At 42.4% G+C, this 27,717-nt stretch overlaps 1 protein-coding gene across 2 annotated transcripts in view; it reads right to left on the bottom strand.

Annotated features, from left to right (window-relative positions):
- Nucleotides 1-27,717, bottom strand: part of ARHGAP26 (Rho GTPase activating protein 26) — a 309,239-nt gene that overhangs the window by 60,768 nt on the left and 220,754 nt on the right. For both annotated transcript variants that reach the window (XM_074960515.1, XM_074960514.1), the window contains exons 18-19: nucleotides 21,122-21,281; nucleotides 6,338-6,479 (exon numbers count right to left, since the gene is read on the bottom strand). In XM_074960515.1, coding sequence (XP_074816616.1) covers nucleotides 6,338-6,479; nucleotides 21,122-21,281 — 302 coding nt within the window. The remainder of the gene's footprint in view (nucleotides 1-6,337; nucleotides 6,480-21,121; nucleotides 21,282-27,717) is intronic.

The raw sequence follows: 27,717 nt of genomic DNA, 5'->3' as shown, positions 1-27,717 counted from the left end.
CCCTGTCTACACTAGCAGCAGCTGCACCATCGCTTGCTGTTGCTTGCTATAATACAAATACTATTTTTTCTAGCATAGATGGATGCTCTGTAGGAATTAAAAGATGAATGAAATATTATGCAGACAGTGTAGAGAAGAAGGGGGCGGTTGATAAATTAGAGGGAGAAGTAGCACCAGGGCGGAGTGCACCAACCCTTAAGGGCTTTTTGTGGCTGTTCCTAAAATGTCTCTACAATGTTCTAATATTCTTCATCAGATCCATACAGTGCAGTCACTGTATATTCCCAGTGTCTGGACAAGTCTGGGTTTGGGATGAAAGTTAGTGAACTTAAACTGCATCTGGATAGGAATATGGTGATGGCGAAGAAGCAACGGGAGATGGAGGTGGTGACAGATGTCCTTTCATTTGAGTGGGTAAGCCTGTGAACTGTAACTTGGGTTCACAAGCTCAGGCTGATATTAAGAACATAAAAACAGCCATACTGGGTCAGACCAAAGGTCCATCTGCCCAGTATCCTGTCTTCTGACAGTGGCTAATGCCAGGTGCCCCAGAGGGAATGAACAGAACAGGTAATCATCAAGTGATCCATCCGCTGTCACCCATTCCCGGCTTTTGGCAAACAGAGGATATTAAATCATCAGCTACTACTTTATGTCTAGTAAGCAGCAATGCACAAGAATGTTTTTCTCCATCTTTACTAGACAAGGTGACTGACATTTCCTTTCAGATGTGGATGTCACTACAGTTAGCCATGCCTGGATTAGCTCCACACTGGAATACATTTTACTCTGCATGGGACTACCCTTGAAAACTACCAGCAAGCTTCAGCTAGAGCAAAATACCAGCCTGCTTAATGAATGGTGAAGCATATTACACATGCACTTCATAGATTGCATTGGCTTCATGTCAAGGTTTGATTTTGATCAATAAAAGCCCTCCATGGGTTGGGTCCTGCCTACCATAGACTCTCTCTCTCTTTCCAGCATGGCATTATGATCACCTGGAATGGTCCAGGTAACAATTCCTAAACTTGTATGTCTGGGCAGGGAGTGCTCACCAGAGGATCTTCAATTCCTGAATTCTCTCCTTACCTCCTCCCCACCCCCTTGGTCTAACCATCTGTTGACTTGCAGAGCACACTGCACAACACATATTGTTTCCTCAAGCGTCCCTTGAATGGGCAGAATCTTAATCTTTTGTGAGGTGGAAAGTTTTTCAGTTTACTGGTGACATGGTCAATTTGGATTTATTTCTGTATGTGTTTAAATTTTTAATGTTCATGCTTCTGATAGGTGCACTATACACGCTGACAGCAAACATTATAGAGGGCTGAGGAATCCTTGCCCGGAGGACAAACAGCACCTCGTCATGTTTTCTTTTTGTCATGTTTCAAAGATTATTGGGTAGGTTTAAAACAGTGTCTGGTTTCATTCTTGTAAATACAGCATCATAAAACTAGTACAGTTATTAGAAAACTAGCCCTATCCATGTGAGGGTTGCATGTTATGCCTCTCAGAAAAGCAACTTCTGGAATACAGCCACTTTTTACAATATTGCTGTATTATTAGTTATTATTATTACTGGCTTATATTAATGTAGAGCCTAGAGGCCTCAGCTGAGATTCGGACTCCTGTGCTCATCACAGCGCAAACACACAGGAAAAACAGTCCCTACGTCGAAGTGTCCACAGCCTAAAAAAAACAGGACAGAGAAAGGCTGAAAAAGTTAACAAAGGCACAGAGAGGTTCATAGATGCCAAGGCCAGAAGACACCATTAGATCATCTGGCCTGACCTCCTGGATATCACAGACCAATTAAAGCAAAGTGATGTGACTTGCCCAAGTTCACAGAACCGGTTATGACAGAACTGGGAATAGAACCCACATTTCCTGACTCCCAAACCAGTGACCTTTCCACTAAACCACACTGTCTTCCCAGGCTGCTGTAACTAACCAATTTAACACAAATTGGCAAGGACAAATGCCACAGGGATCCTGACACCCAACTGTTTTTTGCAGAAGCCACTGGCAACGCGGTTAGAGCATAGGACCATTGGCTATCATTGTGAGAAACCTCCGGTACGTCTATCCACCTGTCATCCCCCCTGTTCTTTGCACTTCTGGAAACTAGGAGCCATTTTCTGTTCTTACCTACACTAAATTGAGACTAAATCTATTGTCATTTATGCAATTACGTAAATGTCCTTATGTGTATTGTAAGAAAGAAGTGTCTGGGGTTGGAGAAGTACACTGGTCAGTAGTTATAGGCAACTTAAAGCATCACTTTGGTATAGCTCAGAGAGATCTCAGCATAGCAGGAAGGAAATGAGGACGGATGAGACAAGAGAGTGCACAGTGATGAGTACGGTGGGAGCTTATACCGTCGCTTCATTTTCAGCGCCATTGGTTCCCATTAAGGGTATGTCTAAATGTTGAACAGAGTGTGATTCCAGCTCGAGTAGACACACTTGTGCTAGCTCTCATTGAGTGAGTGCACCAAAAAAAACAGAAGATAGCTGCAGCAGCAGGAGTGGCTAACTGCCCTGAGCACTTAGCTAACCTCTCCAAGGGACATGCTCTCAGGGTGATTAGCCCCCTGCCCCTTGTGCTGCCACGACTGCACTATTTTTAGCATGCCAGCTTGATGACAGCTCACATGAATATGTCTCCTCGAGCGGGGAATCACACCCCCAGCTCAAAAGCATAGACACCCTACGAGAGGTAACGTAATGATCTGATGCAAGAGGTTTCTGAAATTCAGTCAGGCTTGCTGGGGAGAGAGGGGAAATTCTTTGTAATGAAAGGGGTCATCCACAGAAGAGAAGACAGAAGTGAGAAATTGGTGTGACTGTTCCATTCTGGTGGCATTAAGAGAGCATTGAACTGGGGATACATTAAGAAGAAAATTAGTCATATTTAAAGATTTAAAAACAGGCTGGCCAAAGTCACACCAGATTGTAGTATTATTTTATCTAGGGTATTTTTATTTTTTTAAAATGTAATCTCCCCCCCAGCGCAGATCTGGAAAGGCCTGTATTTCATTAGATTCTGTACCTGGACCTAACTGAACTGATACCGATGGCAGGCAGTGAGGAGTCTAGATTTCTGAGTTAGTAGATCATCATCTCCACCATGCAGCTTGTTATTTTCAAGCACTTTCTGCCCGAGGCTAACCTGTGAAAATAAGGCCCTTGAACCTATCAAAACTGTGTCAACTGCCTGGATAATTTTAAAGGGGACTACCAGTATGTATTAAATTGAAATAATTCCCAGGCAAGGGAGCTGAGGATGTTTCACCTGAGGAAGTTGGGAGAGAAGTTGTTTTTGGTGTTTTTTAATTCTTTCCCCCTTTTTAAAAGGCCAAAACTCTATTTTGAACACTTAAACAGTGTAAGTTAAGGTTTCTTCATTGTGATAGTTTAGTTGGCCAGATATCTCCAAAAATGAAACAATAAATAGCGTAGAACAAATTCATTTCTGTTATACAGAAAGCAGAAAAGTCACTTTATAAAGTGCCTGTCTGATTCAGCGGGCACTTGGAGAGCCACACCTGGAAAAGTTCTAGTTCTGGATAATAAACTGTACAGTAGCTTAGTCATGGCATGCCCAGAGGTTATGATAACATGCCCTTGTGTTGAGCAGACTTTCCTTCTGTCTGCAGCACTCCTTGAACAGCCCATAACAGACAGCTAAGATTTTGTTCAGCTCCCCCAGATAATAAAGCTTCCATTAATAAATCAAATACACAAGTTTCCTTTTCAAGATCCTACATAAAATATCCTCCTGGCAATGGAAAAAAACCGAAATGCAGCCCACACGTAAGGGAGGTTTGAATCTTGTGTTTTCTGCAATCGTCTCCCTCATTTAAAAAAAAAACCAAAAAAACCCACTTCAGATTAAACTCTTCGGCCAGTCTCATTTCATGCCTTTTCTGTCCAATTGCAAATAATGCATCACCAAGTCTGATTTCACACTGCTTTAGCTAGAATCCCTTGCAATCTATGATAAAAAAGCATTGCAAACAAGGATTCATTTGAGTCTTTCCTAAATGTCCAGCTTCTTCTGGTCATGCTTCTAGTAACTTTCTGCTTTTGAGGAGTCAGTGCAAAGACTGTTGGATGAGAACTCGGCTGCAGGGTACTATGATACAGGTTATCCACAAACAGCACTCAAATGGTGACAGAAGTGCCTTATTATATCAAAGTAAAAGAACAAGATGCTAGAACATTCTCTATAAAGTGGCGGGAAATGGTAAGGAATGAAATGTGATAATAAAACAGGTTTCTCTTATTTTAAATCCACGTACTCTACATCTGGTTCAAATGCAGCCAAGGTCAGTAGCAAGCAAAGGTTCATAGATTTTAAAACCAGAAGATACCATTATACTAATCTAATCTGCATAACACAGGCCAAAGAGCTTCATCCTGTCACTCCTGAATTAAGCATAAGAGCTTGTGGCTGAATTAGAGCATATATTTTAGACAGACATCTGATTTTGATTTTAAATGTTTTGTGTGACAGAAAATTCACTTAGGGTGACCAGAGAGCAAAGGTGAAAAATCGGGACGGGGGTAGGGGGGGTAATAGGAGCCTATATAAGAAAAAGACCCCAAAATGGGGACTGTCCCTATAAAATTGGGACATCTGGTCACCCTAAATTCACTACATCCTTTAAGTTTTTCCAAAGGTTAAACTGACCTCAATGTCAAAAATGTGCATCTCATTTCCATTTTTAAGTTGCTTAGCTCTTCAATTTCCAGCCATTACCTCTTATTATGCCTTTATCTCTAGATTAAAGAGCCCTCTCCAATTAAAGATCTTACTTGTAGACCATGATCACCTTATCTCATCTTCTTTTTGATGAGCTAAATAGATTGAGTTCCTTAAGTATCTCAATGTAATGCAGTATTCAAATCATTCTTGATGCTCTTCTCTGAACGATCTCCACTTTTTCCATCTGTTTTGAAGTGTGGACACTAAAAATGACAGGCTGTTCAGTGCTCTCAGCCCATTTTCCAACAGACAGTTGACCACATTAAAAAAAATCCACAGATGTTACCAGCATTAGCTGTGCTAATGGAAGTGTGAATTGAGTTGCCATGGTCTGATTGAGCCATGGAGGCAGAACCACCACACAGAGGGGAGGCAGAACCACCATACAGAGGTGATCCTTCCTAGTCTAAACTCTGACATTTTAGGTGAGCTGAACCTGTTCTGTGAACAGAGGACTAACATTTTTAACAGACACTTAAAAAATGTGTGTGGCGGGGGGAGGTGTTCCTCAACCAACCCATCTTCACTTTGTTCATTGGGTCTTTAGAACCAGGGATGCTAATGCAATGCAACATGGCTGCTAACGCATTAGAAACCGGCAACACGCAGCTTCATTCCCAATAAAACAAACATTCTCCAAGCAGGTCTGTTCCTTTAAGGATTAAGGGCCAGATCCTTGGCCACTACTAAGGCAAAGCAGCCAGAAAGGTACCCAAATGTGGCATTTGAGGACTCTCTTGGCACAGGGGGAAACTCATGTAGTGTAAAGCCAACATAATTATGCTACTCTTTCTCTTCCACCTTGAGTACATGGGGGCGTGTCAGGTAAGGAGATTGGTGTACCTGGAACATCTTGGGTTCTGCTGCCCAGGGATCACAGAACTGTCCCTATGGGATCATTGGTGCCAGTGAAACAGCCCTTAGGACATTTGGCTTCTGGACAGGGACTTTCAGATCCTTAGACGAAAGAGTCAAATACTAAATAGTAGTGATAGTAATGGATTGATGGTCGAGGAGATTTTTAAACTGAAGTGGGATTCCTAGGAGGGATGTAAAACCTGATGGCTGAAATTTCTGTTTCTTTTCAAGGGAAAACATCTATTGATGTCCAAAAGCATCTCTCTGAAGGCTGAACTGGGTGGTTGTCCTTGCTGCAGATGTTCTGCTCCGAGTTAACTAATATATCCCAAGCAGCCAATAGAAAATAGTATGGAGGGTCATGGAAGACATGAGTGTAAAACTAAATGAGATGGGGAAGGGATATCAATTTTCTACACTACTATTTTTATGCAGCCTAATTTCAAGTCCTTGGGGTAAGAGCTCGGGGGTTAGACAAGCTTTAGCTCTCTCTATTAATATGATGTTTTAGAAGCCTGGGGCCCCCTCATACTATCGGCTACGTATCACTCCTATTGAAGTTAATGAGCGAGCATCGTATCCTGTGGTGTGAGAACTGAGCCCCATCAGTCGTGATCAGAAACCTTCTGAGTAGATAACAGCATTGTAACACAACATTGTACAGCACTGTAACACAACTCACTGCATCTAGGATTGACATACTTACGGTTTTCATTGGCCTGTGCTGTGTGGAAGAGTGTTAATGGTCTCTCGCTGCAGGAAGGAGGCTTGGAATCAGTACTCTTCTTACGAGATAGTAACAGCAGCTGCGAGTTTGGTGGTAGTGTCTCTGGTACAGTGTTAAATATCTATAAATAAAAGGATGGGGGTTTGATGGGCTTGTTTTTCTTTTGTTTTTTTTAAAAGAAAGGTCAAGTGTTGCTATGAAACAGGGGATGGAGGGGAACTCAGTTATCAGCACAGAATCACAATAATGAAAGAAACAGCCTTTAACAGTGTCATGTTAAATTCCATCCCCACCCCAATTCCACCCCCTTTCCTCTACTCCTCACCAAAGCTTTTTTTTTGCTAATTAGCAAAACACAAGTAATTCTCGTAGCCTCATGCCCTTCCCGCTTAGAAGGCCGGCTTACGCTTAGCAGCTAGCTGTGAAAGTTGACATACAGAAAGTAAAATTAAATAGATATCTATATATTTAAAGCTGCTCTGCAGCTGTTCCCCATAGGCTGCCAATTCACAGGGTCTAGTGAAGCCAACCAGCTTGTGAATTTCTTTGTAACTCCCATGCACAGCTGTCTGAAAACTAAGTTATCACATTTTTCCTAAAGGGAATGGAATTTTTGAACGGGATGAGCTGAAACAGCATTTTTGGAGCTATTAGTTTCTGCATGGGGGATCCCTCAAGGCTACTCTTTCAAGGGCTCCCCTAGCAAGAATGCATTAAACACACACTTCAGTGCCATTTTCTGCTCTAGCTGTTTGGGCCCCAACTCTTCAAAGGCTGCTCAACACTAGGACTGTAGAAAATGCTATTTCAAAAACACCTCACTCCCCACTCCTCTAGGAATGCAAGACACTCAGCCAGGACACAACTGTAATAGTGCTTTCAGATTTAGCCAAACCCCTGTACAAAAGCTAAAACATTCTGGCTGCCAACTAGTATGAATAGCTGCCAAAAACTCATTGCTTTATTGTTTTGTGACCAAAAAAACCTCCATGCTAATTTTTAAAAATAAATGCAAAACACACAGAATCCTTAATCAGCTATTTTAATGTCACATCTCTCCTGAAGGTATCAAAAAGCAGGGTCAGTGGTAAATGTTAGTGCTTAGAGTCCTTTAAAAAGTGGCATTTAAATTACTCTAATTAGCTGGGAAGCCAGGAGTAAGTAGGCCTTGCCGAAGATCTGTCTTGGTCAATGTAAGTCTTGACCAATACTAATACTCTGGCTACACAAGTGCCAGGGTGACTGTTGCACTTTATGTCCATGAAAATTCAGGTGGCCTGATAATTCAACTCAACCTGCCGAAGTGCTGTACACTTCACTCTGAGGATGGCACATATCTGGCTCTTTAAAAAAGCTGATCTCCATTTTCTACTGCAACTTTATCCAGGGGAAACCAACCAACAGTAGCTGACCTGCATGGATAATCAAGTTCTCTACATCACACAACTGACAGCACATCAACCAAATGTCCTATCTCTAAATACTGCTCGAGCAGAGCTTGTATATACTAGGCCAGCGTTTCTCAAACAGGGGTCTGCGAGGGTACTCCGGGGGTCCGCGGGACTCGCTGATTAACTCCTCCTCTCTCCCTCCCTCTCTCCCTCCCTCCCAGTGTCTCCTGCACACCGGGGAACAGCTGTTCAGTGGGGTGCAGGAGGCACTGGGAGGGAGTGGGAGGAGCGGGGAAAGAGCATGCTCAAGGGAGGAGTGGAAAGAGGCGTGGAAGAGGAAAGGAAGAGGCGAGAAGAGGTGTGGCCTTGGGGAAAGGGGTGGAGTGGGAGCGGGACCTGGGGCTGAGTGGGGGGTCCGTGAAAAAATTTAAATCAAAATGGGGTTGCTAAAGTTTGGGAACTGCTGTACTAGGCCAGTGTTTTTCAAACCGTGGGTCGTGGCATGTAAGTCCCGTTGGTGGTGCTGCCCAGCTAAGGCAGGCTAGTGCCTACCTTTTCTGACGCCGCGCTGTGCCCCGGAGGCGGCCAGCAGCGGGTTCAGCTTCTAGGCAGGGGGGCCATGGGGCTCTGGGCGCTGCCCCTACCCCAAGCACCGGCTCCACACTCCCACTGGCCAGTCGTCTGCCAATGGGAACTGGGGGAGGAGGGCGCGGTGGCTCCAGGCGAGAGTTGCACGCCTCCGCCTAGGACTCAGACCTGCTGCTGGCTGCTTCTGGGCCGCAGCCCGGGCCACGGTGCACCCCAGCTGCGCCACTGACTGGGAGCCGCTGGAGTCCCTGTCCCAATCCCCTGGCCCAGCCCTGAGCCCCCCTAAACCTGGAACCCCTTCTTGCACCCCAAACCCCTCATCCCCAGCCCTACCCCAGAGCCCGCACCCCCAGCCCAGAGCCCTGACCCCCTCCCGCACCCCAACCCCCTGCCCTAGCCCTGAGCCCTCCCCCAAACCTAAAGCCTGTCCTGCCCCTCAAGCTCCTCATCCCCAGCCCCAGCCCAGAGCCCTGACCCCCTCCCGCACCCTAACCCGCTGCCCCAGCCCAGAGCCCCCTCCCACACCCCAAACCCCTCACCCCCAGCTCCGCTGGGTTGCGGGCATCAACAATTTTCTTCAACTGGGTCCCCAGAAAAAAAGGTTTGAAAACCACTGTACTAGGATACATACTGTGTAAAGGAACAGGAAGTGGCGATTACTCACATTGCAAAAATTCTTTTCAAAGTCAGGGCCAGTGATGAAGACCCTGATGAACAAAAAGCTGCCTGTGAGCGTAAGTAAGTTGCTGGACAGGCTGCAAGACAGAACGTGTATTCCTATCTGAATGCTCCTTTTCAAGAGCTACATACCTAACTCACACATTCATTCACACCGTTTTGCTTTGTGTATCAGCTGAAGAAGTGCCAAGCCATAATTGCTCTCACAAGTAGCTTGGTCCATTTCACGTGCTACTCTTTCTCCCTAGGAGCGACCAACTACCAATGGTTGTCCTGGGTATCTGACACACATCCCTTTCTGCTTGTCACTAACTCATCTGGTACAGAACCCAAGTACTGGGGGTGGACCACCTAAGATTCAGACATATATGCTTTTCAGTCTAGGTTTCTTAAAGTCTCCCATTCAACAAGAAAAAATTACAACAACACTGGTATAACTTATCATAGCAAAAAGAAAGACTGACACTTCAAGTAGGATCCACCAAAGCTCCCACTTTATAGTATTCTAGGTCACCTGACCCAGGAGACAAGAGATGTGTTACAAGATGCTAGTCCCCAACTCTGCTCCATTAGGGATTTTTATCTCCTGAAATGGTGGGGCTAATGACTAGCCTTGCCCTACAGTAATTCCTTAATCAGAATAAATGTTTAACTTCCTTTCTTTTGCTCTTGCATTTAGATCTCCCATCGATACAACACTCTGCATGGGAGTTGTACTAAAAAAAAAAACCCAAACAGATAAAAAAGAAAAAAAACTACATTTACTAATTGTATTGTGTATTTACTAATTGTATTGTGTGTTATTGTTTCTCACAGAGAGCTGAAAATTAACTTCCGATAAAAAAAAACAACAAAAAAACCCCAGAAAAAACAGTCATATGCTTTAAATCAAATATGTATGTAACTTCTGACCAAATAAGGCTTAACCGAGACAGTGTGGTTTTAATTTTGCTGGAACCCATTATAAACCAATTTAATTAAACCTATAAGTGTAGCATCCCATCCATGATAATCTTCCATAATTTTGCCTTGCAGTTAAAAATTTTAATTGATCTTAATGTTTGCACAATGGGTGATATCAGATAATCACTGAGTCTTGTGCTCATAAATTCAGTGATGCAGTTTTGCTGAACTGGAGATCACTTTGCAGAAAAGAGGCTACAAGTTTTCAGATGCTATAAAAATATATATTGTTTCCTTTCCATCTAATTTTCAGATGCTATATCAAAAAACATATTGTTTCCTTTCCATCTAATCCACCCTTTGCAGATTGCTAAATACTTATTTACAGAGTGAAGGGTACCTGGTTTTGTAGCCTACACTCCATTCACTGAGGTGACTTCAGTTGTACAAGATTCAGAAAATACTCCCCAGTAGTCTTTCTGCTATTTTATAAGCTTCTTTTATTAAACCAAACCTTTTTATTAACAGCATTCTCCCCCCACTCCCCATATTTTCCCTGGTGTACCAACTCCAAAAATTAAAAGTGTTCCTGGCCCTGCAAAAGCTCATATTTTAGCGGATTAAAACAGTCATTTTATAGACAATTTGCAGCCCTGGGTAACAGCAGGATAATAGCATGGTGAGCTGCTCTTAATGATCACAGCTCGATCATGTGGTTCTGTGTGCTTTATTTACTCAGCACAGCAGAAGCAAGACAACCTTTATGTGGTGCGCCTGTTAAATGCTGGGTTTTTTTGAGCTCTATGTTTTGTGCAAATCCAAACATACCAGTGTCGTCAACTGGCCACTGGACGACATTTTACCAACTTCCCAGTGAACACAGCAATGATTATACTTCCTCAGACTGCCCTTTCCAGGACCCAAAAAGAACAGTTGGGCCAGTCCTCCGAATATACCAACTTAACGTAGAAGGGATGTCCAGGGAAAAAGCAGATTACCTCTCGAGGACCCTCAAAGACCATCACGTTGACATTGTGGCCCTCCAAGAAACACACATGAAAGAAAAAGATAAAGCTGCCAGATATAACATCTATGGCAATACTGACAGGTTTCAGAGTAACAGCCGTGTTAGTCTGTATTCGCAAAAAGAAAAGGAGGACTTGTGGCACCTTCTCTAAGGTGCCACAAGTCCTCCTTTTCTTTTTATGGTAGTACTGAAATCACTGCTGTCAACTATCCAAAACATGGGCTAGCAGTGTACATGCGAAATGGATTAGAGGATGTGGAAGTTTTGGAAGAATCATCGACCAGTGGGTGAGAGATCAACATGGTTAGAATTAGGGACATCATTATAGTAAAAATATACAAGCCACCAGCATCATGTGGCCTGATCCCATCTTATCTTCCCTTCCTCATCCGGCCATCTACATAGGTGACTTTAACAGCCATCACGAAGACTAGGGATACTGCTTAAATGACACAGCCGGGGAACAGATCACAGAATGGGCCTCTCTTGAAGACCTCCACCTGCTCTATGATCTGAAGCAATCTGGATCTTTTTGGTCTGTGAGGTGGACAATAAGAAAAGGAGTGCTTGTGGCACCTTAGAGACTAACAAATTTATCTGAGCATAAGCTTTCATGAGCTACAGCTCACCTCACCGGATGGACAATGGATCACAACCCTGACCTGTGTTTTGTGACCCATAATTGGGCATGTGTCCCACTGGCCACAACAAGAACCATCTTGAGCCACTTCCCTCATAGCCAACATTGCCCAATCATCCTCCAGAATGGCCTGGACGTGCCTCTTATGCAGTCTGTGCCAAAACCAAGTTGGAATTTCTGCACGGTTGATTAACCTACACTTCAGAAATAGAATCTCAGATCCCACGGCTCAAACCTGATACCTAGAAACTTCAGTCGTTTTACAAACATCCTAAAATTGACCACTAAGAAGTACCTCCTGTGTGGTCACCACAAGGCTTTCATCCCCTGCTGGACAAAAGAATCCGAGTCTCTCCTGAGGGAATAGGAAAAGAGCGGCAACCCAGATAAAGCCACTGCGCTGCTTGAGTCCTTGAATTCGGCGTGCCTGGAGAGGTGGAAAGAGACCACTGAAAGTCTTGATTTCACCCATTCGAGCCGTAAGGCATGGGCTCTTTTGTGGCAACTTGGAGGATCCCAGCCAGTAACACAATGCTCAGCAAAGGTGACAGCAAATGCTGTTACTTCTCATCTTCTTTCTAACAGCAAGATGCCGACAGACAAGATTACATGTGAGGAGATCCAGTGGGAACTCCGCAGAAATCTTCAACAATGCCCGGAGGAATCCCCACTCTCTTCCCCATATTCTGTCAAGGAGATCAAATGTTGCACTATTGGAAACCAAAAGCCAGAAAGCTGTAGGGGTTGATGTAATTCCTTCAGAGTTTCTCAAGAATCTGGGGAGATGGGAATGGCTGGCGGAGCTTTTTACTGCCGTGCATAGAACCGGAGAAGTGCCAACAAGCTGGCGACAGGCAACAGTGATTGCTCTACTGAAGCCTGCAAAATTCCCAGAGAATGCAGCCAGCTACCTCTGAAGACCTCTATTCTGAAGACTGGAGAAGACAAGGAGGAGAGCTTTGCTAAAGCTGCTCTTTCAAATTCTAAGGGTATTGGGCCTGTTGAGATAAAATGGATGACAGAGGGGGAACCATCTGGCACAGTAGCATGGATATTCAAATCCACTATCTATGTCCCCTTTGAGCATCATGTAGCACTGAAGGTAGAAGTAGTTGCTTACAATGGACAAGAGAGAAATCAATAAATAGCTAAATTAAGAAAGTGCTGATGTCCGTTTCCAGTCTCCTCTTCAGGCCATGAAGAAACAAAGGACTAGAAGGTAAATAAATACTTTACTTCAGATTTGACTTTGACATTTTTGAAATTGCTACAGACCTCTTTAACAAAAAATGTGGAGACACCCCTGCTGCTGGACTCAAAGAGGGGGACTCCATTTCCCAAAGCTGAGATTAATCCTTACGTAAAAATTTTTAAATGTAGCACTCACTCAAAACCCATTCTCCATGGAGTAAACCTGTGTTTTATTACTCACACATAAAGGCTCCAATTAACATAGAGAGAGGCAGCTGAACAGCTATGGGACTAGCTGCCAGGATTTGCAAATTATAATCATAGCTCTGCTGCTCTGTCTCTTTGGGTATATCTACCCTGCAATTGGGAGGTTTGATTGCAGCAGCATGTGTAGACATACCCAAGCTAGCTTTAATCTAGTATGAACAACTGTGAAGCTACAGCAGCAGGCAGAATGTTACAGATCAAACATCTTTGATCCAGCTCAGAGAGGGAATGTAGTGACGGGGCCAATGGCCATTGAGAGAGCTCCCACTGCAAGGGATGATGGTCTGGTGAGCACCCCCACAGCAAGACTCTGTCATTTTTTTAAAGCTGTGCACTGCATAATACTCAATGACTGAGTGTTACTTTTTTTTTTTTTTTTTTTTTAATATATACACCATTTTATTTCCGGATCTAGCTTCGATATAAGAGGTTATGAACATCCATCATCTGCAACATCTACAACTTCTGTCATCTACTGGTACCACCAGCTGTGCTGCAACTAAACATACGTCAGACAGTAAATTACCTATATTAAAAAAAAAATAAAAGAAGACTTCAACATCCAGTAAAAACATGACTGAGTTCATAATCAGGACCAACAAATGCCAGCAAGCCTCCACAGATTACAAGATTGCTCGGTTCATCATTTATGCAACAAATTCTCCTTTTCATCTTGTTCAGAACAAATAGTTCATTAACATAGTTCAATCGTTACAACCAGGCTACACTCCAAGCAGCAGAGTAAACACTGCTGGAAGGTTGCTGGATACAGTGTGAAAGAGACTGAACAGTCTGCAACAAACATTGGTGTGAAATTTGTTAATCTGAGTCTTGATGGGTGGACCAATGTACATAATGATCCAGGAACGTGTGTTTGTGTGACAACAGAAAATGGGGTTGTCTATCTGACAAAAACAACTGATCCATCAGGAACTGCCCATATCATAGAATACTTAAAAGAAGGAGCAGTAAAAGCTACAACAAACTGTGAACAAAAATTCAAGCATGTAGCTTTGTCACAGTGCTACATATGTAGCAAAGATGAGAAGATAAAAGAAGATAATGAAGAGAACCTGAAACATCACATGTGTGTGCAGTGCTCATCTGAGGCATCTTTCAGACAAAGATTTAAGTACAACTCCAGAAATAAAGGAAAATGTTGCTGAAATTGAAAAATACTTCCATTAACAACCACTTTGCTTCAGCTTCACCAAAGAGAACAGGAGATCCAAACTAATTGCTCCCCCGATGCAAGATGGAATTCAGAGACTGATTGTTTTGAGCTATTTATTAAGAAATGGCCTATTCTCATAACAATTTGTGAAGAAAATTGTGATAAACCAGATGGAATTATCACAGCCAAAGTAGTCAACATTGGATTAAAGAGAAATAAGATATAAGTTCCAGTATATTCAGCATTTCCATAGCCTTGGACAAATGGCAGAAAGATTGCTGCTGTATTGTTGATGCTGCTGAAATTTGGAAAGATCTTCAAGAGACATTGAAGAAAAATATCCAACAATGAAGTTAAACTGCAGGCAGTAAAGAAGCTTCACCTCATTTTCATGTTTATATACTCAACCCAAAGCGGTAACGTAGATGCCTAGCTGCCCAAGAAGATGCTGCTGCTATGACACAGGCATCTAATAATCACTCATCAATCATGCCAAGCATAACAAATGTCAGGGCTGGAGGTGAACCATTCAAATAGTGCGTGTTTGCTGATGATGTTTTAAAGAAAGTGAAACCACTCAACTGGTGCAAATCACTAGCTAAGCATCTGAAACCAGAGTTTGTTGAAGTGCTAAACCAGCTTTTTCATAGCTGCAGGCACAGAAATAATATTTTCTTCATTTGGACTAATTCAGTCAAAATTGAGAAATCAGTCTGAAGCTGAAAAAAGCAGGAAAACTTGTCTCTCTCTTCCAGACTATGAATAAAAATGAGAAGGGGAGGGAGGATGCGATCTACTAGCTTTAGAAGTTTGAAGGACAGCCTACGTAACTTAGGAGACTGTCTCATTTTCAAGAAACTTAGCTGAATAGGAACTTAAGCTCTAGTCACTTTTTACTTAGGTATATTTTAATTTTTTTCCCAGGCTGATCTGAAAGAATCAGTTTAATTCACTACCTATAGTTAAATCCTCATTTTATTAGTCATTTAGTTATAAATGTGCAGCTTATTTTAATATAATAAGTTTATGTATCCAAAACATTTAAGGTTGTCTGGTTTAATAAAAATAAATATAATATCCTGTTCTGTGGACTTTATTAAATCCCAGTTGCCATCCTCACGCAGTTTGACACAAATCATGAGCAAAAAGTTAATCATCTAGTAAATAAGCAATATAGCATTTACCATTTCCTAACATATAATGTACAATTAATAAGAATCTGAAAATATTAAGCTATATCCTGTCTTAAATAAATGTAAATATTACAGTGTACCCACCTAGATAGCAAAAAAAGATGTGCCAAATCTATGCAGTGTCGTTGCAGTCATGTCAGTAACAGGATATTGCAGAGACAAGGTGGGTGAGGTAATATCTTTTATTGGACCTGATGTCTCTCTCACCAACAGAATTTGGTCCAATAAAAGAAATTACCTTGCCTACTTTGTCTCTATAAAGACTCTAGGTCAGTGGTTCTCAACCTATTTACTATTGTGGGCTGCATATTCAGCTCTGTGTGTGTTATGTCGGCTGTATCCACACAATATATATATGACCTGGATGGCCCTGGGGATGTTACATGGGCTATAGCTATGTGTTGATTGGGCTAGAAGCGGCCAGCAGGCCACAGGTTGAGAACCCCTGCCATTGTAAATCAACATGTTTTAATGGTTATATCAACCAATGAGAATGCACCTTTCTTTAGAAAACAACAAAAGTACAAATGGAAAAGTGGAAAAATTGATTATTTAAATCAGTGGTGCCCAACCTGATTACACAGGAGGGCCACATAAATCTAAGCACAACCTTGTGTGGGCCAAACAGATGCTACGTATTTTAATAAGATTTAAAGTCACCTGTATTGATTTATATTGTAAGGTCAGCTTGTTTTGTATGTATTGGGGTAGGTTGTTTCTGTGTACACTATTGTCTATTTACACACTTGTGTAAACTAAAATGATGTAAACATGACAACAAAATGCAAATGGATTGCCCGTTAGTATACCGTGCTGAAGCAGGCCGCGGGCCTTATGAAATGCTCTGGTGGGCTGCGTACAGCCCACAGTCTGTAAGTTGGGCACCCCTGATTTAAACTGAGGCTTTTCATTTGGTGATTTAAATCACTCCACATGTGAGTCCCCAGTGTAAATCAATGTAAAGCAACTGCAGTAAACATGCAATGCACTTGTATAGTGCTAGTCACCTAAGTATCTCCCTTGGGAAGGCTTTTATCAGCTCTCATCAATTAATATTAAGAAATATACTGTAAGGCAACAACTTTAAAGAAGCAAACAACATGACAAGGATACTAGGCTTTAAAAAGATTTCAGAGTTGTAGCTGTGTTAATCTGTATCAGCAAAAACAACGAGCAGAACTTGTGGCACCTTAGAGACTAACAAATTTATTTGGGCATAAGCTCTCGTGGGCTAAGACCCACCTCATCAGATGCATCTGGGTCTTAGCCCACGAAAGCTTATGCCCAATTACGTTTTAAAAAGTTTTTCCCCCAGTACTACTGTCTTCTTCCCCTAGAAGATAATTCACAGTGAATCCACGCTAAATGGTGATACTGACCCGTAGTCATTTAGTATGCAACTTCCTTACATTAGTGGCACAAATGCAATTCATTTTTCAAAGTGTCAGTTCGAGGCTTAACACTTCGAAATCCTCCCACACAAGCATTTCCATTGACAGCTTTAGAGATCAGTTGTCATTAATTACATTGGGAAAGATCAATACTACTAATGAAATGCAAACCTGCCAGATAACCCTCTCCCGCCTCACTCCGAAAAACCACCACTGCACATTATGATTCTAAAGCCTACAAATGGAGATAGTTTGACAGCTGAAAGATGTGCTGTGTGAGACGTCAAATTGTTACTGAACATTTAGGGCCCGGTGGAGTTATCCAGCCTATTAAACCTGCGTTTAAAAAGCAGAGCAAATAAATCATCAGCCTACAGGGCTCGGCTTCATGATCTGCCAACATTTCATGCAAAGAGACAGTTAGGACTATTCTTAGATATTGCCTTCCCTTTCCTCTTTCTCACCCACTTGAGGAACTGACCCCTTCAAATAGCTTTCAATGTGGTTACCAGTTACCATCATATCCTAACCCTGTGCAGGAGAGGGAGTGGAGGAGGTGACACAGCAATAGTAAGAAAATGCCTTCTCAGTCCTCCTTCCCCTGCAAAAGAGTCAAAGGGCAGCAGCAAGAGGAAGCAAGGCTGAGCATTTCAGTGGTTGAAATTGTCAGAAGGGAGCGAGACGCGGGTTTCCACTCAAGAAAGGCAATGGCTGGGGAGCTGGACGCCTCAGAACCTGGTGCCTTTGCTGGACCACTGAGGGGAAATGCAAGAATTTCTTTTTGTTGGGGGCAAGGCAAAAGAATGGACAGGAAAGTACATTAGCAGTTAGATACTATGGTGAGGGGCACTCCACAAATACGGAGGATAGTTTGCAAATGGTGTCCTCTCGCTGTGAATTGGACCAGGCTGACCTATGAGCAACACCATCCTTTTTGCCAAATGACAGATGGCAAGCATCAGCAGCATTAGTTGCTGCTGGATGGACATAACTGACTCGCTTCTCAGACAGGCATGCTGTTGCCACAAATTGTCTTTAAATAGGTGATGGGAATCTGCTAATTTCACCATCCCTGAATACTAGGAGGCAAAAGGAAGCCTAACAGGCAACCAGAGATTAGAATTCCAGTCTAGAAGGATGCAAATCGGACATCTGAAATCTGTTGTTGATTCCTTAAAGAGTGCCAGCCGATGGAGCATTCAGCTCGCATAGTGAGAGACTTCGTTCAGACAGAATCAGTCAATTTCCTGAAGGGATTCAGGGAAGGGTTTAATGCTAGGTAATGCTGAACCTTGCACTGTGTGCCAGTGGCGGATGCTACTGAGCGATAGAGAGGCCTGTAGGGTTATTTACCTGCTATTCACACTGCTCGCTCCTCAGGTCAGGCAATTTCATAATTAAGCCATCTTTTCTATTCTGTTCCAAGTAAAAAGGAAAGGAAAATAAAATAGCTCCCCTGGGCTGAATAAATGCAAAGGTGCCACATGACAGCATGCCACATGACAGCAATTTCTGTGAGAATAATCAGAGTTGCACTGTTTTCCCCGTTCCCTTCTCACCACATTGTTTCCACATTTAATGGAACATCATTAACAATCACCCCTGGCTTTCTGCATCTGTTTAGAGCAGGGTTGGGCAAACTTTTTGGCCCGAGGGCCACACCTGGGTGGGGAAATTGCTTGCAGGGCTGAGGCAGGGGGTTGAGGTGCGGGTGCGGTGTGCAGGAAGGGGCTCAGGAAAAGGGGCTGGGGTGTATGGGGTGTATGAGGGGGCCAATGGGAGCTCTGGGGGAGGTACCCATAGGCAAGAGCAGTGTGCGGAGCTCTCTGCTGCCCCACCCCCACAGGCCGCAGGGACGTGGCGTGGCCGCTTCCAGGAGCAGTGTTGAGCCCGCGGCAGCGGGAATCCCGAGGGTCAGATCCAAAGCCCTGAGGAGCTGGATCCAGCCCACGGGCTGTAGTTTGCCCACCCCTGGTTTAAAGGGATAGGTGAAGGTCCTCTGTCTTAGTAATATGTTGTGAATGGCTGATGTGTCAGATGCATGCGTTCACTTCTGCTAGAGCTTTGGAGAAAGAATAAACTGTGACATCTTTCTAAACAGAGTCTCGTCATTCTAAATTAGCATGGGTCTGTAGCAGCGTCTGCCTAGAAACATCCATGGTGATACAGCAATCTGTTTCATTTAAACTAAACAAGTTGAATACTCATTGGTAAATCTAAGTTCTGAGCCTCCTATTGATGGTGGCCCTCTCGCTAAGCAGTACAGACACTTGTTTGAAAGACACTGATTTTGTGCCCAAAACACTGAATTGGGAGCTAGGAACTTCTTCAATGAGAGTTGAAGGTACTGAGCATCTCACGTGATGGGACACCAATATCATGCACTTTGGCTTATTAGAATGTAGGAATCAAGAGTGGTAGCCATGTTAGTCTGTATCAACAAAAACAACAAGGAGTCCTTGTGGCACCTTAGAGACTAACAAATTTATTTGGGCATAAGCTTTCGTGGGCTAAAACCCACTTCATCAGATGCATGGAGTGAAAAATACAGTAAGCAGTATAAATATTACAGCATATGAAAAGATGGGAGTTGACTTAACAAGTGGTGGTGGGGGGAGGGGGGGTGTCAGTGCTAACGAGGCCAATGCAATCAAGGTGGACGTGGCCTATTCTCAACAGTTGCCAAGAAGGTGTGAGTATCAGCAGAGGGAAAATTACTTTTTGTAGTGACCCAGCCACCCCCAGTCTATATTCAGTAGGAACTTTCTTTTTCAGACAATCAACTGATAGTTAATGGAATGGTGATATTCTGACTAGCCCACTAGTTTAGCCGTTTATTCTGAAGAAGGGCCACTTCCAGTGATTTCCTTTAATTACCCATATAATCCTACTAAGAGCTCTACCGAGCAATCTGGCCAAGGTCAAAGCATGCTAAAATGGCATATGCCACAGACAAAAGGTTGAGGAAGAGCACAGGAAAGTTTGGTCTCTTTTCTTCATTCCAGTAGTCCAGCAAACTAAGCAGCACTTCCTAAACCAAAACCAACCAAACAAAAAACCCAGAGAGAGAACCACTTGTTAAATGCATTTGAAAATTTACTTGTTTTAGAACTGCTGTTGGCAGTTTTAAGCCTCCGTTATGTGACAGCCATCTCACAGTCTTTTGATGTATTTATCCACACAAATCCCTATGAAGTAGGGAAGAGCTATTATTCCCATTTTACAGATAGGGAACTGAGAGCCGCAGAGAGGCAAAGTGAATTGCCTGTGGTCACACAGGAAGTATGGGCAGAGCAGGGAATTGAACACAGGGGCTCCCAACTCCCAGACTAATGTCCTAATCCCTGGACCTATTGAAACTAGCAAAATTCTTTGCCCAAATTCAAAGTTTACACATGGGGACTTTTAAAAAGGGACTATGAAATGGGCTCAAGCCAAGATAACCAGAAAAATAAGTTACTAGAATTGTTGATTATGTGATTTCAGCCCAACTAAAGCTCAATTTGGAAATACTATTCCATTTCCCACGTTTCCTCCTTGCTGTTATGGAATTCTTCAACTCTATTTATTTCTACCCCAAAAAATCATAGCCCCATTTGGTATGTCTACACAGCAAAGAAAAATCCACACCAGCCGACTAAGGATTGTGGGGCTGTTTCATTGCTGTGTAGACTTCTGGGCTCGGGCTGGAGACCATGTTCTAGGACCTTGCAGGGTGGGAGAGGCCCAGAGCTTGGGCTCCAGCCCAAGCCCAGAAGTCTACACAGCAACGAAAAAGCCTCGCAGTCTGAGTCCTGTGAGCCCAAGTTGGCTGGCACAGGCCAGCTATGGGTTTTTCTTTGCTGTGTAGACATATCCATTGACAACCAAGGTAGTTTTACCACTGATTTCATCAATGTGGCCAGGATTTCACCCGAGTATTTAACTGGAAGTACGATTCCCTCATGGGAAATTTCAGTTTGAAATAATATGCTTCAGCATCTAAAAAGAGAACAGAATCCCAATGTTGTTGTTATTATTTATTATTTGTATTACTGTAGCTCATAGGAGCCCTAGTCATGAACCAGGGCCCCATTGTGCTAGGTGCTGTACAAACACACTCCTTCTGGATACAAGGTACCAAGGGCAGCTATGAGCCAGATTAGTTTTGGATAATGGCAATTTTCCTTTAGCTAAGAGAAGAGATCTTCTCTCTTGCAATGTTGTGTACTGATCATCTAGAGAAGGTGGTTTATTGAAGAATTTGTGTTGGGGTTGTCACGGAGACAAATTCTTTATTATAAACTTTATTAAAATTCAGAAGTAAGGGGAAAACGTTACCTTTTCATGGTTTTCTATTAAAATCTCAACCACAATATTCTGAAACTTGATGTCCATAATCGCTGCAACAGTTTCTTCTTGAGGTCGAAGCAGCGTTGGTCCAAATACCACACCCAGATTAGCAACAGTCATTAGATTCTGTTTGTGATTATTAGCAACACTGTAAGGAAGGAGAAAGAGTAGGTAAAATTAACATCAGAATAATCCCTCCTTAATTTTTGGCACAAATTTTACAATTGCTTACATTCCTGAAACTCTGGATGAGCTCCTTCCAGGCTCAGCCATGTGGAAAAGAACAGACTTAACTGGAATGTTACCAGTGTAATTTCAGCCTCCGTAAATTGACTGATACCAGGAAAACCCAAATAGTTTAATCATTTTCTGGATGCTAAATCTAAATGGATGAATGTTCCAATCTACAGCCTACTCCCCAAAAAACAGTTTGAACCATAAATCTTTCAAATCCTCCTAAAAGCAAGTAGTTGGACCTTTGACATGTGCTATTCTCAACTAAACGAGCAACCTTCTATGTCCACATTTCAAGTCCTTCCACCTGATTTAAGCTTTTGCCTCCACCCAAGGTCAACGCTATTCCAATGCAATCCAAACAATCTGAAAAGTAAAGATTTTGCTGTTGTCACCAGAGAGTGAGGGGAGAATATACACATGCATACACACAGTATTCTCCTCCAAATTGGAGAACCTGCTTAAATAGGGATGTTTCTTTGGGATTCAAATTAAGACCAATATTTGCTAATGATTGTTGCTTATGAGAGGCATCTCAGGTAATTTGTTGGTACCCAAACTTTGTTTCCTTCCCTCTCATGCTGGTTTGAGCTCTCCTCTTGCATCAGCTTTCAGAGCACCACTTCTTGCTCCTGCACAACTTGCTCCTGGCACACATACTAGGACCCCACATGTCTGGGTGTCTCACAACTGTCCATGCTCCGGGCAACGTTTCCACCAAACTCCAGGGGCCTGTCTAGTTACACGATGGGCTTGGCGGCTCCATGGAGAGCAGCACTACCACTCGTAGGTGCTGGAACTAGGGGTGCTGCAGCACCCTCTGCCTTGAAGTGGTTCCCATCATATACAGGGTTTACTGTTTGGTTCAATGGCTCTCAGCAAGCCCATTATAAAAATTGTTCCAGCATCCCTGCTACCACTTTAACAGCAAGGTGTTAATTAGAAATTTCTCTGAATAGAGAATAAAAGACCATCCCTTTTATAGTGATTAGGATGTATTATTTATGAAGCACCATTAGTCCAATTATCTAAATCTATACCTAGACAGAATCTATGGATCCAAGTATATTTATGATATAAAGTTATCTATGTATTACACACACATAAATAAACAAACAAAATCCAAATTAACCCCCCCCCCCCAATTATAAAGCCACTCGGCTACGACAATGTAACCTAAAAACAGTTTAGGGGTCAGGATTACCTGAAATGGCTAGTGATGCTAGATGCCTCCCTTTTAAAGTGTCCAATTTGTGACAGCATAGAGGGGTCTGATTTTTAGTGAATGTTCATCATTTTAGAGGGGGAAAATCAGGCACCCAAAATCACCAGTCGTTTTCGAAAGCGTTGGCCCATTGTTCTTACAGCCATAACCACGCTGTATTGTTACTGTCTCTATTAAATTGTATGTTTAATTGCATACGCTGTGATCTAAAACAGTTCTGTACATGCAGACAACATGGAAGTACACTCATACACTCACCCACTTGAGCCTGAGTAACAACAACTGTAACCAGGAACATGCATTCTGGAAAAGTATGGATAATAGCATCACAATGATTAATTCCCTAAAACATTCATTGGGAGCTCTAACTCACGTAGCAGCCCATAAAGCTACCAATTGTCTGGCTGTTGGCATTGTCGGCATAAGAATGTAAAAACATACTTATATTTAACAAAAGACGATTATTAGCTAAAGTTGCACAATGATGAATCAGAAAGTGCTAGATGGAATACAAAAAGGCTATTAATTACCTTAGAATCTCTAATTATAGGTAAACAGTCAGCTAGGCGCTTTATACACACAGCTGCCATTTGCTGTTATCGGACACATTTTTCTACAGGGCTATGATTGCTTTTACCTACACTCGTTGTTAGGGTGACCAGATGTCCTGATATCTGGGGCTTTTTCCTATATAGGCTCCTATTAACCCCCACCTCCTGTCCCGATTTTTCACACTTGCTATCTGGTCACCCTATTCTTTGTTAAGGCTAGATCAAAATGATTCCACCTGATATTTCCCACAAATTCTGATGCTGTTGAATCATATGCTTGAATTGCTCAGATTAAGTTTTGTATGTGAAAAGCTACCATCTTATTACCCCACTGCTTAATTATTCTTTATGGCCTGTTCTATCACCCTCTAGAGCTTCCTAATTTGAAGACTTCAGTCAGGGATATAGCTGAGTTTTAAACTAAGCTTTTATGTAACCATCCGTCTCCTTTCTCCTGTTCTCTCATCTCAGGAAGAAGACACAAGTCAGGATGGCTAGCACTAAGCAATTCTAGATTGCACAACAAGAGCTGTGAATTAGAGAGTGTGACCAACTCTATTATTCGACAAGAAGAGTCATCCCTTTTTCTACCTTTCCAGGACACCCAGGCAGAAGAGAGGCCTCTGACAACGCTCTACACTGAAAACTTGAGTTAGGTGCCTTTGAAAATGTTACCCTAAGTGAATTAGGAGCCAAATCCTATTGAAAAAGTCACTTAGGTGCCTTTGAAAATTTTACCCTTGACTTCTCTTGGTATCAGGAAGCAATGATTATTTTAATCACAGTTCTGTGTGTCTGAGAAATTGCCTCTGTAAGTATAAATACTATAGTGCTGTGAGTTACCAAGGCTTTTGGACTGAAACCTGGAAAAGCTCAGGTTACTGAGATAATAAACTGCATTGTGATATATGGTGTCCCTTACCAACTAGCACCGACTGTGGAAAAGGGCAAGCACACACTACTGATTCAGCCACTAGGAGGCACTCTATCCACCACAAGGGGTTTATTAACCAAAGCCAACTAAAGGAGATTGACCCACCCAAGAGGATAATGGTTCATAAATAAAGTGGGTCTGTTTCAGACTAATGTGAACAAAATCAAAACAAAAAGTTTCTACCCACAGAAAAGGAAGAAAACACTACCTCAGAACTCAAAAGCAGAGAAATAAGAGATAAAAGATTATTACAGTTTGAACACAGCAATGCTTCAATTTGATAAGCAGATCACTTGCGTGCTCTCTCTGCCCCTATTCTCTTTCCTCTTTTCCAGTTTCAGGGAGATCTCCTTCCAAATGCCCCCCAAAATAAATTACTTCCTATATTTAAAAGGCACATTGGAACCAGGAAAGTGCCATGAAATCCCAGTACACTCGCTTCAGCTCTCCTTCCATTTCAGCCACAAGGCAAGAGTAAGACAGAATCATGTACTTTGCAATACAGACACTGGTATTCACAAGTGTGTAAACGTAGAAGGAGAATCAGCCAACATTCTCTGTGCCCTTTAGAAATCAACACGGTGTACAGCAAGGAGAACAAGGCAGTATTTATGGAATGAGATGCAGAAAGGAGACAAAGATTAAGTTCTGCTCAGAAATTTTTCACATGCCTCACTGGGCAATACAGATGGCTAAAGCATCAGAATTCACACTCACCTCTTCACTATAGGACTCCTGCCACTTGCCCCCATGACACCAACACACCACGGACAGAGACATGAGTTTCCTACAGACCTCATTCTCTCACACAGGAATGTCGTGGATACTATTCTCTCTCCCTATCGCCATCTCCTCTATCACAAGTGGAGCATAATTTATTCCTCTATCTTCCCTCTTCCACCGGTGCCTTTAACACCATTGTCTCCCCTCTCACAGCCTGAATGGTATTCTCTCCCCCCTTCCGCTATCTCCTCGCACACATGGAGCATAGTCCATATCACTAGCTTGCCTCATTGCTATTCTTTCTTGCTCAAACAAATGGGGAAGGGGAGTTCTGAACTGTGCACACAAACACCCTGTTCCTCCAGTTCAGCAAAGCATCTGACTGAATGCTGCATCACACACACTGCTTCACAGCAGCTTCACAGCACATGCTTGAATACACACAATCATCATGATGTGTCAAAATATTTCCAAGATTTTTAAAAGGAATTAAGTCAGATTCTATTTTTACCCAGTCCCCCATCAAGAGTTTCATGACTGCTAACCCTAACCATGACTGAATTAAAAAAAAAAAAAAAAAAAAGGTAAGTTCATGGAGGATAGGTTCATCAATGGCTATTGCCACGATGGTCAGGGAGGCAACCGCATACTCTCAGTGTCCCTAGGCCTCTGACTGCCAGATGCTGGGCCAGGATGACACAGGATGGATCACTTGATGACTGCCCTGTTCTGTTCAGTGCCTTTGAAACACCTGGAATTGGTCACTGTTGGAAGACAGGATACTGGGCTAGATGGACCATTGGTCTGACCCAGTCTGGCCATTCTTATGTTCTCTGAATTTTCTAAGTTCCAGTAATGTTGTGTTTATAAATGTACAGACATCTGTGTTCACAGTACTCCTATTTGGATTTTGGAGCCACATACAGTAGCTATGACTCAACTATTTTGAGTCTGAACAGTTCTGAAAGCACTTGAAATGTTTCGTAGCACTCTTAATGATCCCTTAGTTTAGCAAAACTCGGTGCATTTATAAATGTCATATTGCTCAGTCTTACAAAATAAGCTCTGCTCATTTCTCATTACCATTATGTAATACATCAGTGTAATAAATTGCTCTCTCATTGCATTATTACTTCTAGATGACTTTACATGGTTATGTTAATTATTACAGACTGAATTATTAATGGCTTCACAAGCATATGATCCTCCAGTATAAACTGTAGAACTGGCTTGCGTTGCAATATCTTTACTTGAAGTGACTTCACTAAATTTGCACATGTGTAAAGGCAGTGGTATTGACCAAAATTCCAATGCCACAGCCTGCAGAAATCTATTCATTATTAGATTCTTCCAAAGCTCAAAGTCTGAATTATAATTTTGTTCCTGAGCAGCTTTTTTTCCTTTCTTGGATAAATTAGGATGCCATGTGAAGTGCTGATCCATAACATGGGTACTCTTCCACAAGAAGAGAATTCTTTACAACTCCAGGTTACGGAAGCTATGCTACAAATGTGTGATTCATCTTTTACATCCTTGAGTTCCACATACTTTATTTATATGCTCATTTACTATAAATTAGACCTCTTCATCATGTTCTGTACTAGAAAATAATACCTTAATCTCCAAAGAAGGGGCATTCTCATCCCAGGGTACATTTAATATTGATCTCGGTTACAAATGCTTTTATTTAGGCATTGTTAGCTCTGTCTCTGGGCATCCAGACCCGTTAGTGTCTCTGCTGGTATTCGCTGTATTTTTCTTTTAACCTGTTCCCTTCTGGGCCAGTAAATTTTGAAAGCAAACGCACTTATATTCATTTACTTGGACAGGCTTTCAGTGCTTTCACATTCATGCTTTATCCCTAATGCTTGTGTAAGTTATTTTAAATATGAATAATGAGGGGAAAAAATTGGTAGATGGTGTAGAAATGCTCTACACAGCCTACTAATTCGTGTCCCACTGCATGCTGGGGTACCAACTGACTGGTGGGCAACTGGACTTTTGCTCTTCCAATTTTAAAAGAATGTTAAACTTGCTAACGTACACCTTACAGGACCAGTAGGGGAAATGAAGGTTGGATGGTTCAGTGAAGTGATAATAGACAATGGAGCCTTAATCCTCTAGGTCAGTAATTCTGCTCCAACCCACATCAGTCGTGACCAAAATTCAGCCATGGGATGAAAGTTCAGTGGGTTCTGTGAAATGAGCCGGTGGTCTGGGCCTACCGAATGGAAAGCTAATGGGCAAACTTTGCATTCTGAGCACAGAGGGGGGAAAACACGAAGGGGCTGAATGAATAAATTCCCCCGCACATCTAGAGGTGGTTCTCCCAGGTCAGGGTGGCGGTATGTTGGGATATTATGTGGAATTGTTGGTATCTGTGTCCTGCAGTTGGACAGAGGACTTAATTCTCCAGGGCTGTCAATCCAATTCCTTGCATTAGCTCTACATTCACTTTCAGAGAAGAGGGGGTGAGGGGAAAGTAAATCCATGTTTTGTGTTAAATTAGATTATGAATGGGTTGCCTGGATACTGTATACCACATGGCATGACCAGACGTAATTTAACACAGAGTAATGATTTGTCAGGCTTCTCTGCAGAGTAAGCACTCAGGAGTAGTAAATATTTATCTGCTATGCTGACTTGAAATCAGTATTAAATGAAGATGGGGAAACGCAATGGAGTTTGAGATCTGGCAAACTTTACAAGTTGTTTTGGCCCCATTTTTTAGTTCACAAAAACAAATTCTAGTTTTATAAACTTCCACTTCCCAGGCAACAATTCAACACATTTATTTCCATGGACATTCAATTAAAAAACTTGTTTATCTCTCTATCTACAAAGAAACCTGTGTTAAGCAAAGAATGATGAAAACTCAGAGAGAGACACCAACTCTATGCTGCTTGATGATCTCTGC

The sequence above is a fragment of the Natator depressus genome, chromosome 8 (genome assembly GCF_965152275.1).
Source record: "Natator depressus isolate rNatDep1 chromosome 8, rNatDep2.hap1, whole genome shotgun sequence".
NCBI classification, from domain to species: Eukaryota; Metazoa; Chordata; order Testudines; family Cheloniidae; genus Natator; species Natator depressus.
This window is presented reverse-complemented; position numbering and strand designations above follow the sequence as displayed.